Below are 23,786 nucleotides of genomic sequence, written 5' to 3'. Positions count from 1 at the left end.
GCTGGGTGAAGCCTGGTAATTAAATTCTCACCCATGGACCGTGTGTGGAAGTCACATGACCCTCTTCAACAGCTGGGCCTTAAAGTACTGGACATGTGCTCTAACATCCTATCCTTTCCTATTGGATAAAACCTGGCTGTGGGAATTCCCTGGTAGTCCAGTGGTTAGGACTCAGAGCTTCATTGCCTTGGGCCCGGGTTTGATCCCTGGTTGGGGAACTAAGATTCCTCAAGCCATGCGGTGCAGCCAAAAAACAAACAAAAGACCCGGCCTCCCCAGATCCAGCCTTGGGCCCCCCAAGCAGCCATCAGTCATCTCTTCCTTCTCACCAGAAGTGAAATGGTCAAAACATTGGTGAGAGTCAGGAGAGTCAGACTCACTGAGTCTCAACGTCGTACCTCCACCCCTCTGGCCCCAAACTCTGGAAACGAGAACTAGATGGGCAACACAGATTTAGAAATGAAAAGCAGCTGCTCCTCCTTGATGCTTTTATTGGGGGCTTTCAGTGGTTTCTAAGCATGAGCGGCAGTGACACCCAGACCCTCTCCCAACATGCAAAAGGCACAGGGAAGTGAGACGCCGCAAGGACGGGCAGCGTGGACGCGGAACCCCCCCTGCATGGCATGGTAGGGTGTGGGGGGAGCCCCGAGAGTGAAGGGGAAGGCAGACGTTAACAGATGGCTTTGGCAGAGGCTGGAGGAGGGACATCCACCTCCAGACCCACCCCTGCTCTCCGGCCAGGGCTGAACTTCCGAGAGAAGATCAATGTGGCTTTTCCTGAAAGTCCACCTCACATGGTGGGAAAACTCAGCTCCGGGTGGGAAGAGGAGGATGGACACTGCCTTCAGGGACTTCCAGTAAAGTGCCCGACCAGAGCACACTGGCCAAATCAAGAGGGGAATGGGAGGGTGTGCTCATGGTGTCGGCCCCAGACATGGCCTGTGGCTGGAAGTCACTGCCTTGGCTCGGCCAGTGCTGTCTCAGTTCACTTCCAGGAGGAGAATGAAGCCCCTTCCAGTCTTCAGGGGCCTCCCGTGGGGTCTCCAGATCTCCAGCCCCACCTGGAGGTAGCGCTTAGAAGAGTCAAGTCTTGATGTTGGCTTTGTCCTGTGGAAGAGTTCCCTGGGCAAGAGGGAAGGGGAGGTGAGGGGTCAGGCCCTCCGAGCCCCCAGCACCTCCCAGAATCTGGGCCCTGGTGAATGAAATGACCTGGGACTCACCTTGGATCCTAACCAGTCCCCACAGTTCCATCTTGAGACCTTGAATCGAAAAAAAAAAGGCATTCGTGTTTTTGTTTGTTTCTCTCTCTTTCTCTCTCTCTCCCACTCACTCTTTCTCTCCTTCAGTAGAACCGTGGCCTCAACTCACGGCACTGGCAACATCTACTCCTAAACTATGGAATGTTTTCAGACTGACGATAGAATTGCTCCAAACAAGGGGTGGGAGGGGCTGTCCAAGTGTGCATGAGACGGTGCGTTACTGAGAGCTCACTGGGAATCACACAGGACAGAGACACCAACAGTCAGACACCAAGCCCGGGGCCTGGCTTTAGATGTATTTTTTCTTGAGGTACCAGTAGGCAAAGTAGCCCATCCCACCCAGGGAGCCCATGAGGAAGGATGCCCCAAAGAAAGATGGGGGTTTCCGCTTGACCAGCCGGAACGCGTTGGGGATGACTGCTGACAGCAGAGTGGTGTGGATGTCGCCCAGAACTTTCCGGAAGGCAAAGCGTTTCTGGACCCTCTCAAAGAAGGACTGCAGGTTGGGCCGGCTGCCATCTTCCCAGTATTTCTTGGACAGTCCCAGGAATTTGAGGCGGTGCAGGGTGGCTCCCAGGAGGACATCAGCAAGGGTGAAAGCACAGCCGCAGAGCCACAGCTCACATTTCTGCCCTAGAATGGAAGTGACAGGAGATGGGGGAGGGGAGGAGTCAGCTCTTCTTCCGCCATACACACCCTCCTCTCTCAGTGACGCCTCTGGCTTCTGTCTGCCCGCTACAGTGTTCCCCCAAGGTCACCCACTCCTGCACTTCTTTCATGATTTTTGCCAGATGCATATCCTACCTCTATTATTTGTTTTCTTTAAATCAACTGACTTATTAAATGCAAATATATGTATTTAAACTCTGGACTCATATATCCCACTGCCCATTTTCCAGCTCTACTTGCGAGTCCACTGTGCATCTTAAACGCGACATGTCCAAAACTGATCGTCACCCCCAAACCCACCACATTCATCCCCATGTCAGTAACAGCACCTCCATCCTTCCAGCCACTCAGGCCAAAAGCCACGCGAGCCATGTTGAATTCTTCTCTTTCTTTCACACCCCACATACACTTTGTCAGCAGTTCCCATCAGCTTTATTTTCAAAATACATCCGAAGTTAGATGTTACCTCCGATGTGACCATCCTGGTCCTAACGACCATTATCGTTTGCCTTTGACTCCCTAGAGTCTATTCTCAGCACAGCAGAGAGAGGAATCCTGTTAAATCTTAAGTCAGATCATGTCCTTCTCTCTGATCAAAGCCCTTTAATGACCCCCTGTAATAGTCAAAGCTGAAGCCCTTCTAATGGTCTAAAGGTCCTACGTGATCTGGCCCCCAGGTACCTTTCAGACCTAGGAGTCTACTTTTTCCCCCTTGACTCACTCTTTTTTTTTTTTTCGGCTGTGCTTCATGTCTTGCGGAATCTTAGTTCCCCAACCAGGGATTGAACCCAGGGCCACAGCAGTGAAAGTGCTGAGTCCTAACCGCTGGACCGCCAGGGAAGTCCCCCTCCTTGACTCACCCTTCTTCAACCACACTGGCCTCCTTGCAGCTCCTCATTCTAGGCACGTTCCCACCCCAGGGCCTTTGCACTTGCTGTTTGCTCTGCCTGGAACACTCTTCCCCCACAGAGCTACAGGGCTTACTCCTCCACCTCTTTCAGGTCTTGGCTCAGTGCCATCTTCTCGGGGGGCTTCACTGACCACCCAGTTAAAATTGAAACCCCAATCCCAGCAGTTACTGTCCTCCTCCCCTGCTCTGTTTTCTTCCATACAACTTTTCCCCAGTGTTCCACCATATACTGTACATGCTCATTTTGTTTATTGGCTGCCACCCTCTACCAGAATGGAAGCTCCATGAGGGCAGGAATTTGGGTCTGTCTTGTTCACAGCTGTATCCCCTGCACCTAGAACAGTGCCTGGCTCACTAAATCTTTACTTAATGAGTGATGAATGAGAAAAGAAACTATCACTAAGAGTATCATTTGCCATAACCTATGTGCAATGATAAAAGTACATTTAACAAAAAACAAAACAAATGCTATTAAATTCCAGCTGGATACTACTGCCTGCCCAAAATCCCTGAGCCCAAGACTTATTTATTTGTTTGAAGAAAAGGGCAGGTATTAATACATAACCCCTTTATGGGAATTAAATACTAGCATCATACTAACACTCTTTCTTTAATACAATCAAAAGAATTAAAAAGAGAATAATTCTCATCACGTGGTTTTATATTATTTATCGCCATGGTCACGTGACATCTAAAATTAGCCTGTGTATTTAGGAAACACTAGACTTGAAATTCTGGAGCCCCTTTGGTCTCCTTCATCACTGCTTTGCTCAACAACCTGAAATTCTCCCCAGTGACTACACATTAATGTCCAGATTCCTCTGTGTGGCTTTTAAGCCCTTTCAGTAGTTGGATGAGCTCCAATGTATTGGGTTGGCCAAAAAGTTCGTTTGCTTTTTTCTAGAACATCTTACGAAAAACCCAAACGAACTTTTTGGCCAACCCAGTACTTCTCTGATCTTCACTTCTCACAAATTGCCCACTTACCCACTGTTCCCCTCAAGCAAGCCACGCCCATTTTGGCCTCTGGGCCGTTGCCCCTGCTGCACCTCATGCCTGGAATGCTCTCCCCTTCCTCTCCACTTCCGGTGAGGTCTGCTTTCTTGGGAAGCTTGCTTCTGCCCTTTTGTAGAGGTGTTCCTTTCAGCTCAGAAATTCCATGAGTCTAATACCCTTCACCCTCACAGCCTGAGCCTCCCCCTTTCACTCTGTGTCCTCATGTTCATTCATTCATCCCACAAATGTTTATCTGGTAGTATGTGCTGGGCATGAAGACATGACAAGACACAAATGTCTTCCCTCCAGAGGCTCACAGTCTCAGGGGAGGAGGAGCTAAAGTGTAATGAAGGCACTGATCAGAAGTTTGTTCTTGAATACGGAATCTTCCAGATGCCTGTTAGACTTCTGAGGGGAGATGATGTGTCTGCAGTTAGAGGTACAGGTGCACAGCATCATCAAGGGCGTGAGTGGAGACAGAGCTGAGAACAGAACCAAGGACTGAGCTTCGGGGCCTCAAGATTTAGATATTGGGCAACAAGAAGCAACCAGTGAAGGAGTGTGCGAAGGAGTAGCCGGTGAGGTGGGAGACGACCCAGGTGAGTGTGGTGTCCCAGAAGCCAAGATAAGAAAGTGTTCCAAGGACATAGTGCTCAGCTGACTTCAGACGCTGCCGGGAAGTCACAGAAAAGGAGCTGAGAATTGGCGATTGCATTTGGCGACTGGTGACCTTGACAAGAACAGTGGGAGTAGATGCTGACGCTGAAAGCCTGGTTGGGAGGGAGTCCAAGAAAGAAAGGGAGGAGAGGAATCAGAGACGGTGAGCAAAGGTCACCCTTTCAAGGAGTTTTGCTGTCATGGGAAGGATATGCCGATAATGTGAGACGGGTCAAGAGTGTTTGGGGTACTTCCCTGGTGGTGCAGTGGTTAAGAATCTGCCTGCCAATGCAGGGGACACGAGTTCAAGCCCTGGTCCAGGAAGATCCCACATGCTGTGGAGCAGCTAAGCCCGTGCACCACAACTACTGAGCCTGCATTCTAGAGCCCAGGAGTCACAACTACTGAGCCCACACGCCACAACTACTGAGCCCGCGCGCCTAGAGCCCGTGCTCTGCAACAAGAGAAGCCACCTCAATGAGAAGCCCGCGCACCGCAACGAAGAGTAGCCCCCGCTCACCGCAACTAGAGAAAGCCCGTGCACAGCAACAAAGACCCAACACAGCCAAAAATGAAAAGATAAATTAATTAATTATTTTTTAAAAAGAGTGCCTTTGTAAGTTGGGAAGAAGAAAACAGCACGTTAATGGGAATGATCGAGCCGAGAGGAGGTGATGCTACAGGAGAGTGGAGAGAATTACTGATGTGGTGTCCTTGAAGGGATGAGCGTGGGTGGCATCAAGTACACAAGGGAGGGGACTAGGCTTAGCTAGTTCAAGAACAGTTTATCCTTGGTAACAAGAGGGAGTACAGGGCACTGTCTCTCAACAAATCTAAGCTGCTGTCAAATGTAAGACATCTACCTGAGAGAGTACTTCATCATACATATGTATGTATCTCCACTGACACGTAGGCCTCTTTCAATGGGTACATTTTTATTTGGGTATGTGTGGGGACCTATGTGTCTGCATCCAGCATGGTGTGTATGTTTACCCATGTGAATGCCTGCTCAAATCCATGAAGCTGGTTGTGTATTAGCATGTAGACAGCTGCACACATGGGCATCTGTGTGCATGCAGTGGGGGGATTACCACATGCATAAGTGAAGTGTATGCCCACGTGCACTTGGTGGTTGCCTGCAGACAGATGTTCATGAGTGTGTAAGCGTGCATCGCTATTTAAGTACGTCCATTCCTGTGTTTCTGTTTGTAGGCAAATACTGCTAGCCATGACTGCATAACGTCCACGGGCACGGGTAGCTGGCTATCTGGCATGTCAACAGAAGGTCTTCGGTTTCCCCCGCTCCTGCAGCTGTGGGTTCTCTTTGCCAAGTCGCAGCCCTGGATGAACCCTGTCTTGTGCCTTCTCCAAGTCTGCCAGCTGAGTGTGCCGGAGACAGTTACCCTTACCAGTTACACTTTAAATCCTGACCACAAAGCCCGGGAGGGCCGGCAGCCCTGCCCGGGTCCTGTAGCAGTCCTGTAGCAGCCCTGGGGGATGCTCGCTTCACCGCCCCTTGCAGAGAGACGCACATCTTTCATCTTCTCTCCTCGCACCTGGTGGTTTTCTCTGTTGATGACGTCACCTCATGCTTCATTCAGAAAACAGGAACCTTCAGACGTGAAAGCCCTTACCCCCCACCATGAAACCCACAACGCCAGGCCCCTGCATTTACCACCTGCTGACACAAGGGAGGGTGTGAGCCACCTACGCTCAAGGTCAGGCCCTGTGTGGTCCTCTGCACCCACCCAATGCTGCACATGCTCCCTTTCCCTTTCTAGAGCCACTCTCCTCCCCTCCCCACGCTGCTCTGCGCCCCCCAGGAGGCCAACTTGACGGATACACTGATGGGACTCCGTGCCCTCTGGCTCCAGGGGTGTTTGGCCAATGGGGAGCAGAGGTGGGAGATAGGATGGTGGGCGAGGGTGAGGTCAGAGTCTTACTTCCCTCAGTTTTTTCTCTGCAGGTTGCCACGGGCTGGCTTATTTGTTTGTTTTTGGCCTCACCAGGCAGCAGGCAGGATCTTAGTTCCCTGACCAGAGATCGAACCCAGAAAGTCACAGCTCCTGTCAGGTGGCCCTCTTTGTCCTGGTTCCTGAAACTGCCCCCATCGCTCACAACCCCAGGTCCATGTACTGCACTTTTCCTTGTGCTTTCCCTGTGTCCCGCCCACACATCTGTAAACAGTCCCTTTATGAAGGCCTCTTTGATTTACCCAATTTGAGGGTGCCCTGTGTGTCCCCTGGGGACCCTGCCTGAAGCACACCTTCTCAATCCTCATTGGTCCTGCATCACTGATTTCTCCTTTCCACTGAGGCATTTCTACCCGCCTGAAAACACGCTGTTGTATCTCCTATCTTGAAAACATTCCTCCCTTTGCCCCACAGCCTTCTTCAGACACCACCCCATTTCTCTATTCCCTCTACAGCGAAACTTCTCAAAAGGGTTGTCTACACTGGCCATCTTCACGCCTCACCTCCCATTCACTCTTCAGCCATTGCCCTCACATTCCAGTGAAACTGCTCTTGGCAAGGTCACCACCAACAGCCATGGGACAAAACCCAAGGGACGCTTTCCTATCCTTGGTTTATTCAGCCTCTCAGCTGCATTTGACACTGTTCTCCCTCCTTAAAACACAATCCTTTCTGGGTTCTATGACACAGGAGTCCTCACGCCTCACTGGCCACTGTGTCCCATCAGCTTTGCCAGCTCGTCTGTCTTTACCCTTCTCTCAATGAGGGGGAGCCTCAGGGCAGATGTGGTAGTTTTAAAATACGAAACAGTGCTTGTCTTTCTCTGTGGAATCTAAAAAATAATATAAACACATGTATATGCAAAACAGAAACAGAGTCACAGATATAGAAAATAAACTAGTGAATATTACTCAGCCACTAAAAAGAATGAAATAATGCTATTTGCAGCAACATGGATGGACCTGGAGATTATCATACTAAGTGAAGTGAGTCAGAGAAAGACAAATATCGTATGATATCGCTTATATGCGGAATCTAAAACAAAAATGATACAAATGAACTTATTTACAAAACAGAAACAGACTCACAGACTTAGAGACGGGGGAAGGGTTGGGGGGAGGGATAGATTGGGTGTTTGGGATTGACATGTATACACTGCTATATTTAAAATAAAATGCCTTTCCATAAAAAAAGAGAGAGAGAGAGAGAGAGAGAGAGAGAGGGAGAGAAAATAAACTAGTGGTTACCAAAAGGGAGAAGGAAGGGGGAGGGGCAAATTAGGGGTATGGGATTAAGAGATACAAACTACTATGTGTAACGTAGATAAGCAACAAGGATACACTGTATATATAGCACAGGGAATTATGGCCATTATCTTGTAATGACTTTTGATGGAGTACAATCTAAAAATACTGAATTACTACACTGTACACTCGAAACTAATATAACGTTGTAGGGAATTGCCTGGCAGTCCAGTGGTTAGGACTCCACACTTTCACTGCCCAGGGCCCGGTTCAACCTCTGGTGGGGGAAATAAGATCCCGCAAGCCGTGCAGCACAGCCATAAATAAATAAATATAAAGTTGTAAATCAACTATACTTCAATTTAAAAAAAGAAAAAAATACGCTCACATATTACTTGATACTTATCTCTTTGGTGGAGCCCAATTTTTCTCCCCTTGAATATGGGCTGTATTTAATGCCTTGCTTCAAATGAATAGAATGTGGCAGAAATGACAGAATGACTTCCAAGGGTAGGTCATAAAAGATCATGTGGCTTCCGCTGCTTCTGTCTCTCTGGGATCACTTGCTCAGGGGAAAGCCGGCTGCCGTGTTGTGAAGAAACTCAAGCAGCCCTAACAAGATGCCCATGTAGCGAGAAGCTGAGGTCTCCGGCCAACAGCAGTGGGGAACTGACACCTCTAGTGAACACCCACGTGAATGAGCCATCGTGGACCCTTCAGCTCAGGGTGTTGCAGCCCCAGCTAACGGCTTGACTTAGAGATGGGGGAAGAGTTGGGGGGAGGGATAGATGCATCATGCATCTATCCCTGCATCATGCAACCCTGAATTAGAAACACTCAGCCAAGCTGCTCCGGAATTTCTGATTCACAGAAAATGTGTGATATGACAAATGCTTTTTTTTCCCTTTTTTTTTAAACTATGGCCCTCAGCTCAAACCTAGCCTGCTGCCTGTTTTTGTTTGTTTATTTATTTATTTATTTATTTATTTATGGCTGTGTTGGGTCTTCGTTGCTGCACACGGGCTTTCTCTAGTTGCGGCGAGTGGGGGCTACTCTTCGTTGCAGTGCTCGGGCTTCTCATTGCGTGGCTTCTCTTGTTGCGGAGCATGGGCTCCAGGCGCACGGGCTTCAGTAGTTGTGGCACGCGGGCTCAGTAGTTGTGGCTCGCAGGCTCTAGAGCGCAGGCTCAGTAGTCGTGGCGCGTGGGCTTAGTTGCTCCACGGCATGTGGGATCTTCCCGGAGCAGGGCTCGAACCCGTGTCCCCTGCATTGGCAGGTGGATTCTTAACCACTGCACCACCAGGGAAGCCCAACAAATGCTTTTTTGTTGTTTGTTTAAGCCACTGAGTTTGGGAGCAGTTTGTTATAAGCAATAAATAACTAATAAGCAGGTCTTGATTCCTCTTTCTGTCTCTCTCCACTGCCCTCTAGGTGACATCATCCAATTCTATGGCTTTAATCACCGTGTATATGCTGAAGACTTGCAAATCTCCATCTCCAAATTCTGACCTCTCCTTTGAAAGTCAGACTAGAATACCTAATGGCTTATGTGACATCCCCTCTTGGGGAATGACACTTACATGCGGAATCTAAAAAAAACCTGAACTCTTGGGTCCCCCTTGCCCATATCAGGAAATGGTACCACTCAGTAGCTCAGACCAAAACCTCATGAGTCATCTTTGATTCCTTTATCCCCTCTTACTCCACTCCCTCCAATACCCTCGACCTTTCAGCAAGTTCCTGCCCATTTTATCTCCAAAATACCTCTCAAGCCTTTCATGCCTCCCCATCTCCACTGCCACCACCTCAGTCCAAGCCACCACCATCTCATCTGGGCTTCTGTCTCCCTTGAAATCCATTTTCACAGCAACCAGAGTACTTTTAAAAGTAAAATCAGAACACCTCACCCCTGAGTAGATTGCAAAAATGGCTGCAAATTCCTCCCATTCCTGCACGCTTGCCCCTTTGCAAAGGCTGTACTGCTTCTGCCATCAAGAGGCAGAGTCCAACCCTCTACCCTTTTAATCCTGGCTCTGCCATGTCACTTGCTTTAGCCAATGGGGCTTTCGTAAATGTGACACAAGTAGAGGCTTAAAACATATTTGCACCTTGGGGCTTTGCTCTCTTGCTGCTCTCAGTATCCCTGTGACCACCATCATATGAAGAGCCTGGCTTAACCTGCTGGATGATGGGCAACATGTGGTCCAGCTACTTCCATTGGCCCCTGAACACTCTTCTGTAATGGCCCCTCTCCAGCACCCTCTCTGATAGAAATGAGAAAGTTCCTTCTTGAGGTATGCATTGTTTTTACTCATTTAGCCATACTCTGCCTTTTTCTAGAAAGGATTTATGGCAGCTGGCTTCAGCATGCATGACAGTGTTCCTGTTTAGGACCTTAGGTATCTGTGTGTGCCATTTGCTTGAGGCCTCAGCTGTGAAATGCTGGAAGAACATTATACCCATTGAGAGGGAACCTGTTCTTACGCTAACTATGCCGTTTAAGAGCTGTGTGACCTTGAGCAAGTCACTTTATCTCTCTGAGCTTTAGTTTTCTCACCTGGAGAATGCATGTGCCTTTAGCTGTCATATGTAATTAACTAGTATGTTCCAGGCACTGTGCTGAGTGTTTTTCATTTTTTAAAGAGTTCAACAAGATGGAGTTTAGGTTTTAAATTCTACTATTACCATCCTGTTTCACAGATGTTGAAACTGAGGCTCCAATAAGGAAAGGAACTTGCCCAAGTCACACGGTATAGGCAGCAAAGCTAGGACCCTAACTCATATCTGTCTCACTCAAAACCCATCTTTTAGAACACTGTGCTCCACAACCTTCCCACATACACAGACATCTGTGCGTGTGTGTGAAGCTATGAGTGTAGCAGTGCATGTTGAATGGGTTCCACAAATTTGCATTGTTGAGGAGACCAGACTAACAGGGTACCTAAAATAGAGCAAAATGGGAAGGTCCCGAATGAAATTTGAAGAAGGGTGGCGGCAAGGATGGTGTATAGATGCAAAAAGGGAGCAGAGTGGTAAGGAGAGGGTGCTCCAGGCTGGAAGAGCTGCAGGGGCTAAGGTGTGGAGGTGGAAATGTAGCTGGCATGCTCAGCGTCCAGAGAAGAGAGGCACTTGAGAACAGGAAGAGTCAAGGTCAGAGAGTCCGGGTGAGCCTAGATGTCTGGCTCCTACAGCATGAAGGAGCCATAATACGTCCTTCAGTCGGGGAACGGGGAGACGGTGTAGTGGATAATGATCGTCACCACCATTACCATCATCGTCTTCAACAGCCTTTATTAAATACCGTGTGCTAAGCGCTGATCTAAGCATTCTACATATACTATTTCATGCGGTGTCTCAACATCTCTCTGAGGTCGGTCTTATTATTATCTCCATTTTATGGATGGGGAACTGAGGTCTAGGGAGGTGAAGCATGTGGCCCAGGGTCATTCAACTAGCAAGTGGCCAAGCTAGGACTTAAACTTAGGTCTTTCTGACTCCATGGCCCATGATCCTAACCACCTGGATGGTCCTCTAAGATCTTTGGGGGGAAAGATGCTGGGACTGTCATGGACAGAGTGGGCTGGATGGGCTCCAGCACTCACCTACCCCAGAACTGGCACCCACCCTCGTTCTCAAGCTTCCTCTTCTCCAGCTCAGCCTCGATCTGGTCCAGCACCATGGCCAGCTCCCCCAGGATCTTCTTCAGGTAGCTCACATCATCGTGCTCCAGGATCTTGGCCTGGGGGCAGGACAGGCAGGTGCTAGAGGAGCTGAGTTGGCCTCAATAGAGCAAGGATGACCAGGGATGGAAGACTCTTGGCCCAAATCCCCTTCTGCAAACCCAGTCTCCTTGTATCCCCTTAAGTGTGTAGGATACCCCCACTGTTACAAAGGATCCTCATCTGTGTTCACAATAGTCCTGTGAGCTTGACTGTCCTGGCCAGATCCCTTTCATGGGGCTGGTACTCTCATACACCAGCTGCCATGAGAGTTGGTTGACAGTGGCTCACAGCTTCCCTTTCTCCAGAGAATTGTTCTCAGCCAATGAGGAGTTTCCTGGAAATACTTGGGAAATAAATAGGTCAATGATTGGCTGATATAAGGGTATAAAAGTCTGTCCCTTTGTCTCAAGGCGGATCGACTTTGTGGCACCATTTATCCTCCAGAGCTCCCTGTGGGATCAGGTGAACTTAGCCCCTTCTTCATCCTATCTCATCCTTACTGGGTTCTCCTTAGAGCGCTCCCTCAATACCTCGCAGAGCACTCCCTCAATACCTCGCTTACCCCAGAACCTCTGTCCAATGCTCTGCTCTTAGGGACACAACCTAAGACATTAGGAAAGTGAGGCTCCAGGGCAACAGTGACTTGCTCAAGGTCAAAGAGCCAGTAAATGAGAGGAGACAGGATTGGGAAAGCAAACCAGTGGTTTTCCCATTTCATATCATCAGCTGACCCTCTACTTAGAACCAGCTTCTTCCAGTTCTTCTTTTCCATGGAAAAGATGGTGGGAAAGGGGAATGAGCAGGCCTGGGGTCACTCACCATGAGCTTCTTCTGTTTAGAAAGGTAGGGCTCAGAGAGCTGGGGCTCCTCTTCATGGTCCAATTTCATGAAGTCCATGGTGGCGTTGGCTAAATGTCCTGGGGAGAGAATAGGAAAGGTCCCGTTCTTCTGATACCTGGTACTCTTCCTTTCCCTTCCCCCCAACAACTTGGAAAAGGTCCCATTCAAACTCTAGTCCGGGAAGTAACAATATCAACAGGCATAACTAGGAGACACTATGTCATTACAAGCTGGGACATAGGGATGGATGAGATGCCATCCTGCCCTAGACCATAAAAGAGATACCTACGACATAGCATGATCAATCTCTAATGAAGAGTGAACAGAATACTGTGGGACCCAGAGGACCACCTGCCTGGGGCACAAGGTGTCAAGAAACCTCACTGAGGAGGAGACTCTAGGGGATGAGTAGGAGTTTGCCGGAAATGAATATCACCCTAAATGTGGACAAGCTCATGCTTCAGTGAACGTCTCCCTCACCCCTTTCTGTAGTGAAGAAACGGATTCAGAGAGGCTAGTAAATTCCACACTAGTAAACGACAAGCAGATTTTGAATCAGGATCTGTCCAATTCTCAGTCTAGAGCTCACTCACTGTAATCCACAGGGAAAAACTTGTTTTAAAAAAACTATAAGAGAGCTTGGTGTCTTGAAACTTCCACTTCTGGTGAGGCAACTTTCCTGAAGATTCAGGGACGTATTGACCACCTTTCCTGGGAAATTGGCCTTTTAAAGATGCTGAAAAGGCCTGGGTGATGGAATGTGGATCAATGATGGAACTCAAGGCAGCACCTTGATAATTATACTTAATGGGAGAGACAAAGTGTCCTATAATCTGACATTAAAAGTCTAGCTGTAAGCTGTGGGTTTTACAAGAGGAGGTGGAAGCATTAAGTGGGATAAGATCCTAAGGTCTGTTCCATGATTGGGGCAGGATTTCTCTGGAACTCTTAGCCAGTAAGTATGGGACATGGTGGGCCAGGTGTGTGGTGGGACTCAAACCTGGCCTGCCCTCTCCCCGGGGTCCCAGTCCCACTTGGACATCTCTTGGACTGGGATGGGCATCTTCTCTGGCCCCACTGCCTCTATGTTCCCCTTATCATAACACTGATTGGTACTAGGTTAGAAAAATTTTAATCAATGTGGGTTGTTTCTTTGTTTGTTTTTTTGCCACACTGTGTGGCACGCGGAATCTAAGTTCTCTGACCAGGGATCAAACCCATGCCCCCTGCAATGGAAGCACGGTGTCTTAACGACTGGACCACCAGGGAAGTCCCAAAATCAATTAGTTTTGAATAGATTATACATGCATGCTTGTTTAAAAATTCAAACAATATTAAGGAACATACAGTGAAAAGTAAATCTCTCTCCTCTCAATCTGCAGTCCCTTAGTTCTGCTCTCCCAATCTTCTCATGCGTCCTTCCAGAAGTACTCCTTGTGTTTGCGAGCACCTGTGTATCCATTCGACCCCCTTTTACATATATTAATGATAGTACACTAGATGCATTTTTTTGCCCTTCACTTTCTCCCTACTTACTAATATATCTTAGAGAGCATTGCACATGCCTGTTATTTTTTTTAACAGCTGCACAGTATTTCATTGTTTGTATGTACCAGAATTTATCTACCCAGTCCCCAAATCATGGTCAACTGGGTTATTTCCAGCCTCTTGCTATTACCCCTTATGCTGCAATGCATATCCTTGTACGTACTTCTTTGGCGCACACATCCAAGTGTCATTGCAGGACAGTCTCCAAAGTGTGGGCCTTTTAATACTCGATATAGAGGGCCAGACTGCCCTCCTGAGAGGTTGTTCAAGTTTACTTAGTCCTGCATTGTAATCATCTGGTCATCTGTCTTTCTGCTTCCATGAAACTGTGACCCTGGGAGGGGAGAAGCTGTGACAGTCCCCTTCTGTCCCCAGCCCCCTGCCCAGGGCCTGGGTCATAGGAGACTTCATAAATGTTGTTAAATGTTGTTGACTCAATGGGGACAGGACAATATAAATATGTCCTGAGTCCTGTTCAAGGGCACTCTAAAGAGACAAAATCGAGTGCCACAACCTGGCCCACCTTTGGACGTGAGCCTCATTCCTTTGAGAGAGAGGAAGTGACCATTTACCGAGCACCTATTATCTATTTGGAATCATCATGCTTCATCTGTGTATTGGACCCCATGGTGTCTGCATAGAGCCTGGACCAAAGTCTGTAAACAGTTTTTGATGGATGATCTGATTTAATCCAACACTTATTTACTGAGTACTGAAAAAAATGAAAGGATAAAGTAGGCCGTGGGCACAATCAGGCTGGCATTTAGGGCAGTATATGGGGATGCTTGAATCAGAACTCAGAGACCCGGGGCCTTGCAATATCTGGGCAGTCTTCCTTGGTGATGCCAGCCCTGATGTCACTCAGTGCCCTGGGCTGCCAACCCCAGGTGTCTGGGGCTGAGATGCCTGTGGGGAGGTGTCCCAGCTCCCATGGACAGGCAAGCCTCTAGGGGGACAGATAGCCCTATGGCCTCTGTATGGGATGGCAGGATAAGAGGAGGGGGCAGGAGAAGGGAATGAGAGAGAGTGACTGCCAGAGAGAGAGAGAGACATATTCAGCTCGAAACAGGGTGAGTGAGATCGAGAGCCAGAGAGAGAGAGAGAGCGAGCCAAAGTGAGAGACAGGGACAGACACAGGGATGGAGAGAGAGGCAGGGGCAGAGGGATATCCACGGGGAAGAGGAGAGTTAAAGGGAAGAAAGTGAGTAAGAGATACAGGAATGGGAGGAAGAGGGAGGAGGTGGGCGAAGACCAGGTTACCCTAGGGTTCTGCGCCCCGACCCCGACCCCGGGACTCACTGCGGATCTCGGCCGTGGCGTACTTGGGGATCATGGAGTCGGCGGTGAGTTCGGGGTGCAGGATGCAGCCGTGCGTGTAGGCGTCCATGGGCAGCGCGTCCAGCAGCTCACGGTACTGCAGCACCCGTGCGTGCTGGGGGCTGCCCGCCTCGGGCATCAGCGCCACCACGTGCTCTGCGGGGCACGGCCGGGGGCTGGGCGGCGGCACGCAGGGCCCTGTGTCGGGCCTCCCGCCCCCCTGATTCAGAGAGGCCAGCCTCTGGCATCCCATCCCCCAACCTCAGCATCCCGGAACCGCGACATGTCCAGAAGTTTGGGGCCCATCCCCTTTCCTTGACTCTTGAGAGTAAGTCCCCACCAGGCTGACAGGGGACCCTAGTGATCCTGCTCGCCTACCTCTCCTCACTGGAGCCCTGCCGAGCCGTCCCCTGAGGGGCAACTCCTCACCTGCCCGGGCTTGTTGCCAGGTGGGTCTCTAGGCCTAGTGTTGCCAGACTTGGAGAGAAGCTGGAAACCTGGATGTTTGAAATTGCACTCTCCTTGGTTTTTAAATGTTGGCAACTAATTCATATTCTTTTAAAACAGTGCATGTCCGGGCCCTGACCTTTCAGCTGCATCGGCAGCCTCTGCCATGGGCACTGAGCTTCTGGACTTGAGCGAGGCCAGAGGGAGGGAAGGAGGGATGGAGGACATAGGGTTCTGAGGGGTTCTGGGGTGCTGGGCCCTGCTCATGTCTGCAAAGTTCTCGGGTATCCGGGCCCATGTCTGTGGGGTTCCGGAAGAGCCTGTGGCCCTGACTATGCTTACAGGGTTTCAGGGGGCTGGGTCCTGGCTGAGCCCTGGCATCCCCGGGAGATCTGGATCCTGTCTGTGGGGACTTAGAAGGGGGTTTGGGTCCCGTTCATGCCTGATGGGCTCCAGAGTGTCTGTGGCCGAGCCTGTGACTCCAGAGGCCCCTGGCAAGGAGGCTATAGCCCTAGCCGCTCCAAGGGGGGTGTCTGGGCCATGCCCTTTCCCTCAGTACCGGGGAGGGGGGGTCAGATCTGTGGGGTCCCCGGGGACCTGTGGCCATGCTCTGTGGTTCCTGGGGGGCACATGAGCCCTGCCTGTAGCCCGGGGTTCCTTGTGGGGGAGCCCGGGCCCGCGGGGTTTGCCCAGGCTTCCCAAGGTTCCGGGGCGCTGTCTGGGCCCGTGCGGCCGCCGTACCTCCCGTGAATGTGCGCTCCACGTAGTCGATGATCTGGTCGTAGTCGCTGATGATATTGTCGCGATGGATGATGACGGGCACCTCCTCGCCCAGGTTGAGCCGCATGAACCAGGGCTCCTTGTGCTCGCTCTGCGGCAGGCTCACGTCCCGCTCCTCACATGCCAGGCCCTTCTCGGCGATCACCAGCCGCACCTGCAGGCGCCAGGGTCAGAGCAGGGAAGGCGGGCGGACACACGGGGACACTCTGCCCAGGTGGGGCGGGGCGCGCGGGGAGGGAGGTCAGGGGTCCCACACTGGAGGGGACCGTGTTGCTTCCAGCCCACTCTTGGGCCCCTGGGGTACGGGATGGGGGATACATCCCCGGGGTCTGGCGGTGGGAGGAACAGAGCTCTGCCCTGGGGACAAGGGGCAGAGCTGCCTGGTGGTTACGGGGCTGGGTGTCACTGCTGGACGTACCTGGGATAGGATTTCTGGCTCTTCTGTGTGAGTTTGGGCGGATTCGTTACACTTTCTGGGCTTCATGGTTTTTTTATTTGCAGAATTAAAGTATTAATAGTAGTACCAACACAGTGTCTGGTATATAGATAGTGCTTAGTTCATAATTCTCATTATCAGGATTGGGCTCTCAGCCTGTCCTCCAAACGTGAATCTGGCCATGAAATTTGCAGAAATTCTTATCATCACCACGATCAGTAGCAAAATTTCTCAAATTATTTGAGAAACAAAGCGAAGTGAAAAATAATTTGCCAACATCAGCCTAGCCCTTTATTGTCCCCAGACACCTTCCCATCTGGTTGTTGGATGCTCACAATAGCCTTCCAGAGGAGGGCAGAGCAGAGCCTATCTCCCGTTTTTGCTGATGAGAAAACGAAAGTCCAGAGAGGGCAACTAACTGACCCAGAGCCACACAGCCAATTTAGCAGTAGATCTAAAACTAGAAGCAATGGTTCCTGACTCTCAGGCCAGTGTTCACTGCCCTGGGGGCCCCTTCCAGGGAGTCCTGGGCCTGGCCCCTCCTGAGTCTTTCCCTAATCTCCAGGAGGTCCCAGACAAACATATGGCCTGGTAGATGCGAACGGAGAGCCTCCTGACCCAGCCCAACAGTTCTGAGCTGGCAGGTGGTTAACGATCACCTAGCCCAACTATCCCCTGCCTGCGGACTGAGGCTCAGAAAGTAGGCTAGACTTGTCTAAGGTCCCCCAGCAAAAGGATGGCAAGCTCCACTCCTACCTGCTCCTCCCTGCTTCTAGCTCCAGCCCAGGAGAAAGAGAGGGCACCCCTGAGAGAGGCAAAGGTCTATTCCTGTTAAGCATCGATGACCCCTGTACATACCTAGGTGGCAGTTCCTATTCCCTTCCTGCCTGCCCTGGCATCCTCCTGGCAGGTTCTGCCCAGCCACCCAGCGTCTGGGTCAAGCTGGGATCTCTGAACGGACGGAAACAGAAACTAAATCAGGCCTTTGCCGTTGGCGGGTCCAGACGTTTGGCCTTCCATCCTGGCAGGGCATCTGCTCCCAGGGACCACTCCCTGGGCACTGCCCTTGAATTCCAGTGAGGGTGCCTGATGGGGCTCCTGCCTGGGGAGGGGACTGTCTTTAGAGGAACAACAGTCCTGCTTGGAGCTGCCTCAGGATCACACCAGCAAGCAGCCAAGGAGACTTTCTCCTTTAGCTGAGCTGCAGGCTCAGGATGTGCCATCTTGCAGGGGAGGGGGCGGGGGAGGAAGCCAGGCCCAGGGGGAGGGCGTGCAGCCACCAAGGCCATCTGCCTTCTTTGCCTCCTGGAACTGCGCCAGACTTAGGTGGTCACCACTCAGTGTGACCAGACATCAGCCAACTCTGGGCAAACTATCCCCCCTGTGGGTGCCTGAAAGTCACCCACTGGTGCTTCATTGTCATGGCTAGGTACTGTCCCCCCTCACCCGGGCCCTTGTTTATGAGAAAACTGTGATGCGCTGGGTTGGCGTCTCTGCCCAGCCACTTAGTTGCAGTGTGACTTTGTAAAAGACACTTAGAGTCTCTGAGTCTTAGTTTATTTATCACAAATACTTTAAAAAAATTAATAAGCTTTATTTCTTACACCAGTTTTAGGCCTACAGAATCAAATGCCTTTTTTATATAACATCTTATGGCTTACAAATGCGCCACTTTTCAACACTTATTTATTGAGTGCCTACTCTGTGCCAGGTCTTGTTCTAAGTGCTCAAGACTCAGCCGTGAGCAAAACAAAGATCCCTGCCCTCAGGGAGCTGACATTCTGGTGGAGGCAGACAGACGAGAAGCAGTTAAAACGAGATGGTGTGTCAAAAGATAGTGAGTTCAGGGCTTCCCTGGTGGCGCAGTGGTTGAGAGTCCGCCTGCCGATGCAGGGGACGCGGGTTCGTGCCCCGGTCCGGGAAGATCCCACATGCCGCGGAGCGGCTGGGCCCATGAGCCATGGCTGCTGAGCCTGCGCATCTGGAGCCTGTGCTCCGCAGCAGGAGAGGCCACGGCAGGGAGAGGCCCGCGTACCGCAAAAAAAAAAAAAAAAAAAAAGATAGTGAGTTCATCGGAAAAAAGAAAAAATAGAGCAAGGTAAGGGAAATTGGGGGTGCCAGGGCATCAGGGTATCAGGGCAATTTTAAGTAGGGCGACCCATCAGGGCAGGCCTCTCTGAGAAGGTGACATTTGAGCAAAGAACAAAGAGAGAGTAGTCCACACAGGGATCCAGGCAGAGGGGACGGCCAGTGCAAAGGCCCTGAGGTGGGAACATGTCTGACATGTTTGAAAAATGGTGAGGTGGCCATCCTGCTGGAGCAGGATGGATGGAGGTGACAAAAGGAGAGGAGGTCAGAAAGGGTCATGCACAGGGACATTTAATTGAGACTCCTAGACCCAGGGGTCTATGAATAAATTCAGGGAGTCCTCAAACTAGGATGGGAAAATTACAGGTTTATTTTCAGTCATGTCAAGCTGACACTTAGCATTCTCTTCAGTTATGAGTGTAGGCAACAAAGCATGGTGGTGTTAGCAGTGCCTGTAATATTGTCACCACTAGGAATCAGATATTTTCATCACTTCACAGTTGCTGCACTTACATCCGTCACGACTTCAACATTACAGTAGTTATTAGTCCTGCCACTAGGTCATGTGATACTATGGGTATGGGTTAATGCAGAAACACATATTATTATGTAACAAATTTGTTTTGAAAATATGTCAGTAGCTTTACTTCAGTATGATTGGTTTTCCTTCTAATCTAATACTCCTATGTATTTGATGTTATTCAATTAAAAGTACTATTCTGAGAAAAGCCCATAGGCTTCCCCCAAATGATGAGTGGGTCCATGGCCCAGGCAAGGTTAGATCCTGCAGTAGGGCCTGAGGCCATTATGAGGACTCCGGCTTTTTCCGGGAAGGACTTGTGAGCCACTGTAGGCTTCTGAGCAGAGGAGTAGTGAGATGTGCAGTTCTCGCCTGTGGACCTCCTGGGAGTGGGAGAGGGGGTGGTAAATGGTCAAGGGCAGCATGGACAGGGCTGGGGCGCCAGGGCCCAAGAGCTTGAAAAGTAAGGCCAGGGTGGCAGGTAGAGGTCATTTACTTCCCTTCTGCCATGTCTGGGAGGGCCCTCTGCATGCAGGCAAGGCCCTCTAGGACTGATGCAAAAGAAGGAAATGCACCTGCTAAGCCCATACTGTGTGCCAGACACTTAACACGTGTCCCTGTCCTTTCAGTCCCCCAGGAATCCTACAGGGTCGGATGTAAACGTCCCCTTTTCCAGATGAGGATGTTGAGGCACAGAGGAGGTGAAGTGACTTGTCCAAGGTCACACAGCCAGTAAGCACTCAAGATGAGACTGGAACCAGGACCATCTGACTGCAGAGCCCATGTGTTTTCCATCAGGCTACACTGCCTCTAGAACCCACCACAGGCCCCTGGGCAAGGGGAAGGCCCTGGCAGGAGAGGCAGGAGAATGCTAGGCTGCCTTGGTCAGAGGTTTGGTCACAAATGGGATTGCAGTGGGTGGTCCCATCCCTGACTAAGGGGCCACCTTAGCCCTGAGCTCATGCTGAATAAGGAATATTCAGGAGGCTCCCTCAGGAAATGGTGATGGGAAGGGCCACCCTCCTACCTCCTGGTCACTGGGGCCTGGCTCCTGAGGTTCTGGGGAGGAGGACATCCTGGCATCTGGAGGTCAGTCTGATTCATTCCCAAACCCCCCAGCAACTTGTATAGAGCCTGGCATGCAGTAGGTGTTCAGCATGCATGTACAGAAGAGTCCCAGCATGACCTTGGTTAACTCCAACCCCTCCTTTACCTAGCACTTTAGTGATATCATAACACCCGTTATGAACAGAGCCTTGACACCATGCCAGGCACTGCGATCAGCACTTTTTGTGCATCATCTCATTTCACCATTACAATAGCCTTCTGAAGAAGGTAATGCCACTAGCTCCATTTTACAGATTATAAAACTGAGACTTTAGGGAAGCAAAGTGACCTGCCAAAAACTCCATGGTGAATTATTGGAGAAGATGGCTCTCCTGCTGGGGACTTTCTGGCCTCATAGTCTGTACTTTAAACTAGGAACTACTCAAAGGGGGATCAGTGGACCAGCTTCATCAGCCTCACCTGGTAGCCTGTTAGAATGCAGCATCTTGGGCCCTACTCCAGATCTGCTGAATCAAAATCTCTGGGGTGGGACCCAGTATTCTGTGCTTGAACCAGTAATGTATGCTCAAGTTTGACCAGTGCCAGTGTAGAACACTAAGCAGTACCGCCTGTTCAACAACCCTCAGCAATCCTGAGAGGGGGTTGCAATTAGAAGAAGTTGCTATTATTGTTATTATCATCCCATTTTCCAGATGATGGAACTGAGCCTAGACCAAGAATCAAACCAAAGAGCCTGGTTCCAAGGCCATTTCTCTTTAAGGAATCTGTTTCTCCATCTGGAAAATGAGTGAATGGAACAAAAGGATCTTCCAGGGAGAAGAGAAGTCGAAGGGTCAGGCAATGGGTGACCCTTAGGCTCCAGCAGGACCGGCTGCTGGGACCTGGCCATGGTGCTGAATTCGTACCCCACAGAGAGGACAGCCCAGGGTGAGAGACTGCGCTCCTAGAGGCCCCTGGTCTTGCAGGCTCAGTGTTTGGACCTCACCCCCAGGAAGCGGGAACCCCGATAACTCAACACCAGGCTGCATTCCCAACCGCCTTCTAGCTCCCCTGAGTCTGAGATGGGACCGTGTGGCCGTCTGTGCCTTTAAGAGCAAAAAGCACAGACCTTGCGGGCCTGCTGAGCTGGTTTGAGGAGATGGGTTAACTCCTTCCTTCTCAGCTTAAGATTGGGGGTGGGGTGGGGGGAGGGCTAGGGTCAGACCCTTCAAGCCCCAATCAGAAGGCCCCCAGCCGGGCAGAAGGGCAGAGGAGCTTTGACCCGCAGGCCTGTGGCATGGGGACAGCAGCGTGGGGGTGGGGGGGAGGGGGGGAGGGTCTGCGATGGGACTACTGGGGCCGGAGGCTGGACCCCAGGAAGCGCCCCTCCCCCCTCCCCGCAGCAGCAGCCCCCTCCAACAGGCCGCCTTCCCAGCAGTGCCCAGTCCCTTCCCCTTGCCTTTGTCTCTCTTCTCAGCTCTTCAACAGACCGGGTCTTTCTGGGAGGGAAAGAGGCAGAACGGGTGTTCCTAGAATTAGGGACGGTGCTCCTGGGGCCCAAGACAGGGCCAGTCACCTCCCGGGAGGGCAGCCCAGCTTCCCCCATCCTCCGGGCCCCGAAGCCCCCGATTCTACCCTCCAGTCTCTCACCAGGTTTTCAGACCCCTTAAGCCCTCCCGGATCCCCTCCCCCAAGCCTCCTGGTGCATCGGTCGGGTTCCCCTGCTCCCTCCGGGCTCTACCTTCTGCGAGCTGAAGGACTGGGTCCAGTGGTACAGAACCAGGCTCTCCTTGGGCCAATGGGCGTGGCTGCCCGCTTCGGGTGCTTCGGGGGCCTCCACCGGCTTGGCCGCATCGCTCTCCAGCGCCGAGATGGGCCACCAGCTGCAGTTGGTGGGGGTCAGGTTATTGGGGGTCGCCATGACAGCCCGAAATCAGAGGGAAGAAAGAAGGAGGCTCCGGCGGGGGCGGCTCTCTCTCGCCCAACATCACATGGCCTCGCCGAGCCTGCCCCTCTCCTTCGCTCCCTCCCTCCCATCCCCGTGAATGTCATTACTCACTGGGCGAGTGGGGGAGGGGCGAGGGGGATCCCGGGAGCTCCTTTCCTCCTCCTCCCCTTGGCCCACCCCTGGCCCGTGCCAGAAAAGCCACCAGTCCAAGGTCAGGCTCGGTGGAAGGGCACCAGGAGCCATAGGGAAGTGGGCCATGCCCCCAGATAGCTCGAATCTGGCCAGCCACCTGCCGAAGATTCCACCATTATAAACGCATTCTGCCTCTCAAATCTTCTAAAAGGCAAATAGGACAACTGGTGTTATAGAAATACATTCCTTTTATAAATCAGTGTCTGGAAATAGCTCATCTCTCTTTGAAGCTGTTATTTTCTAACTTTTCTCCAGAAGGACCTCTAAGGGCAGAAGGGAACACATTATGATTTATGGAACAAACACTTACATAGCACTCCTGTGTGTCCAGGCACCATCAATTCATTTAACCCTCACAATAATCCTATTAGCCTCACTTAACAGAGGAGGAAACTGAGGCACTGAGAGGCTAAGTGACCTTGCCCAAGGTCATCTAGCTAGAAAGTGGTGGAGCTGAGATTCGAATCCAGGCTGACCAGCTCCAGAGTCTCTGTTTTTAGCCATAAGGTCATAACATGACAATAATGTAAACAACAGCACAGCAAGCATTTATCAACCCAAGCACTCTACATGCATCACCTCATTTCACCTGCACAGTAATCATTTTTTCCAGATGAGGGAGGTGAGGCTCAGCGATGTCAAGTCATTCATTGGTCCAAGGTCACACTTTCACCCCAGGAGACTGAGGCATGACTAGAGGAGCCCCATAATGCCTTTGCTGACACATAGTTTATCCTAAACATTCATGGGAACTTTACATAAATTCCTTAATATATCCTTGCTTACCTTGCTATAATGTTTTATTTATCATTGAGCAACTAGATGCACCAGGAAAATAAGCTTCTCAGTTTGCCCTCCATTGGCAACTTTGATCTTGGACTTTCAGCTTCCAGAACTGTGAGAAAATACATCTCTGTTGTTTAAGCCACCGAATTTCCGGTATTTTGTTATGGCAGCCAGAGCAGATTAATATACCTACAACAGAAGCGCATTATTTGTATCTTTTCAAAAGAATTCAAGTTGGGGCTTCCCTAGTGGCGCAGTGGTTAAGAATCCACCTCCCAATGCAGGGGACACGGGTTCGAGCCCTGGTCTGGGAAGATCCCACGTGCCGTGGAGCAACTAAGCCCGTGCACCACAACTACTGAGCCTGCACTCTAGAGCCCGCGTGCCACAACTACTGAAGCCCGCAT

General features: G+C 50.8%; 1 protein-coding gene across 2 annotated transcripts; it reads right to left on the bottom strand.

Moving 5' to 3' along the window:
- Nucleotides 1-503: 503 nt before the first annotated feature.
- Nucleotides 504-22,389, bottom strand: GDAP1L1 (ganglioside induced differentiation associated protein 1 like 1). Of its 2 annotated transcripts, XM_089896933.1 has the most exons (7): nucleotides 22,195-22,389; nucleotides 16,324-16,516; nucleotides 15,558-15,559; nucleotides 15,118-15,355; nucleotides 12,250-12,347; nucleotides 11,333-11,447; nucleotides 504-1,892 (listed from the first exon to the last, which is right to left on the bottom strand). In XM_089896933.1, the coding sequence occupies exons 1-7, from the start codon at nucleotides 22,372-22,374 to the stop codon at nucleotides 1,549-1,551; spliced, it is 1,170 nt and encodes a 389-aa protein (XP_089753059.1). In that variant the 5' UTR covers nucleotides 22,375-22,389; the 3' UTR covers nucleotides 504-1,548. The 2 variants fall into 2 exon arrangements, with proteins under 2 accessions (XP_089753059.1, XP_089753058.1); XM_089896932.1 differs by lacking the exon at nucleotides 15,558-15,559 and having other exon boundaries at nucleotides 11,315-11,447; nucleotides 15,118-15,291.
- Nucleotides 22,390-23,786: the final 1,397 nt, after the last annotated feature.

The sequence above is a fragment of the Delphinapterus leucas genome, chromosome 15, assembly GCF_059928025.1.
Source record: "Delphinapterus leucas isolate spDelLeu-1000000601 "Yukka" chromosome 15, BTC_Dleu_Yukka2, whole genome shotgun sequence".
NCBI lineage: Eukaryota > Metazoa > Chordata > Mammalia > Artiodactyla > Monodontidae > Delphinapterus > Delphinapterus leucas.
The sequence above is the reverse complement of the archived record's forward strand: the minus strand, read 5'-3'. Positions and strand labels throughout refer to the sequence as shown.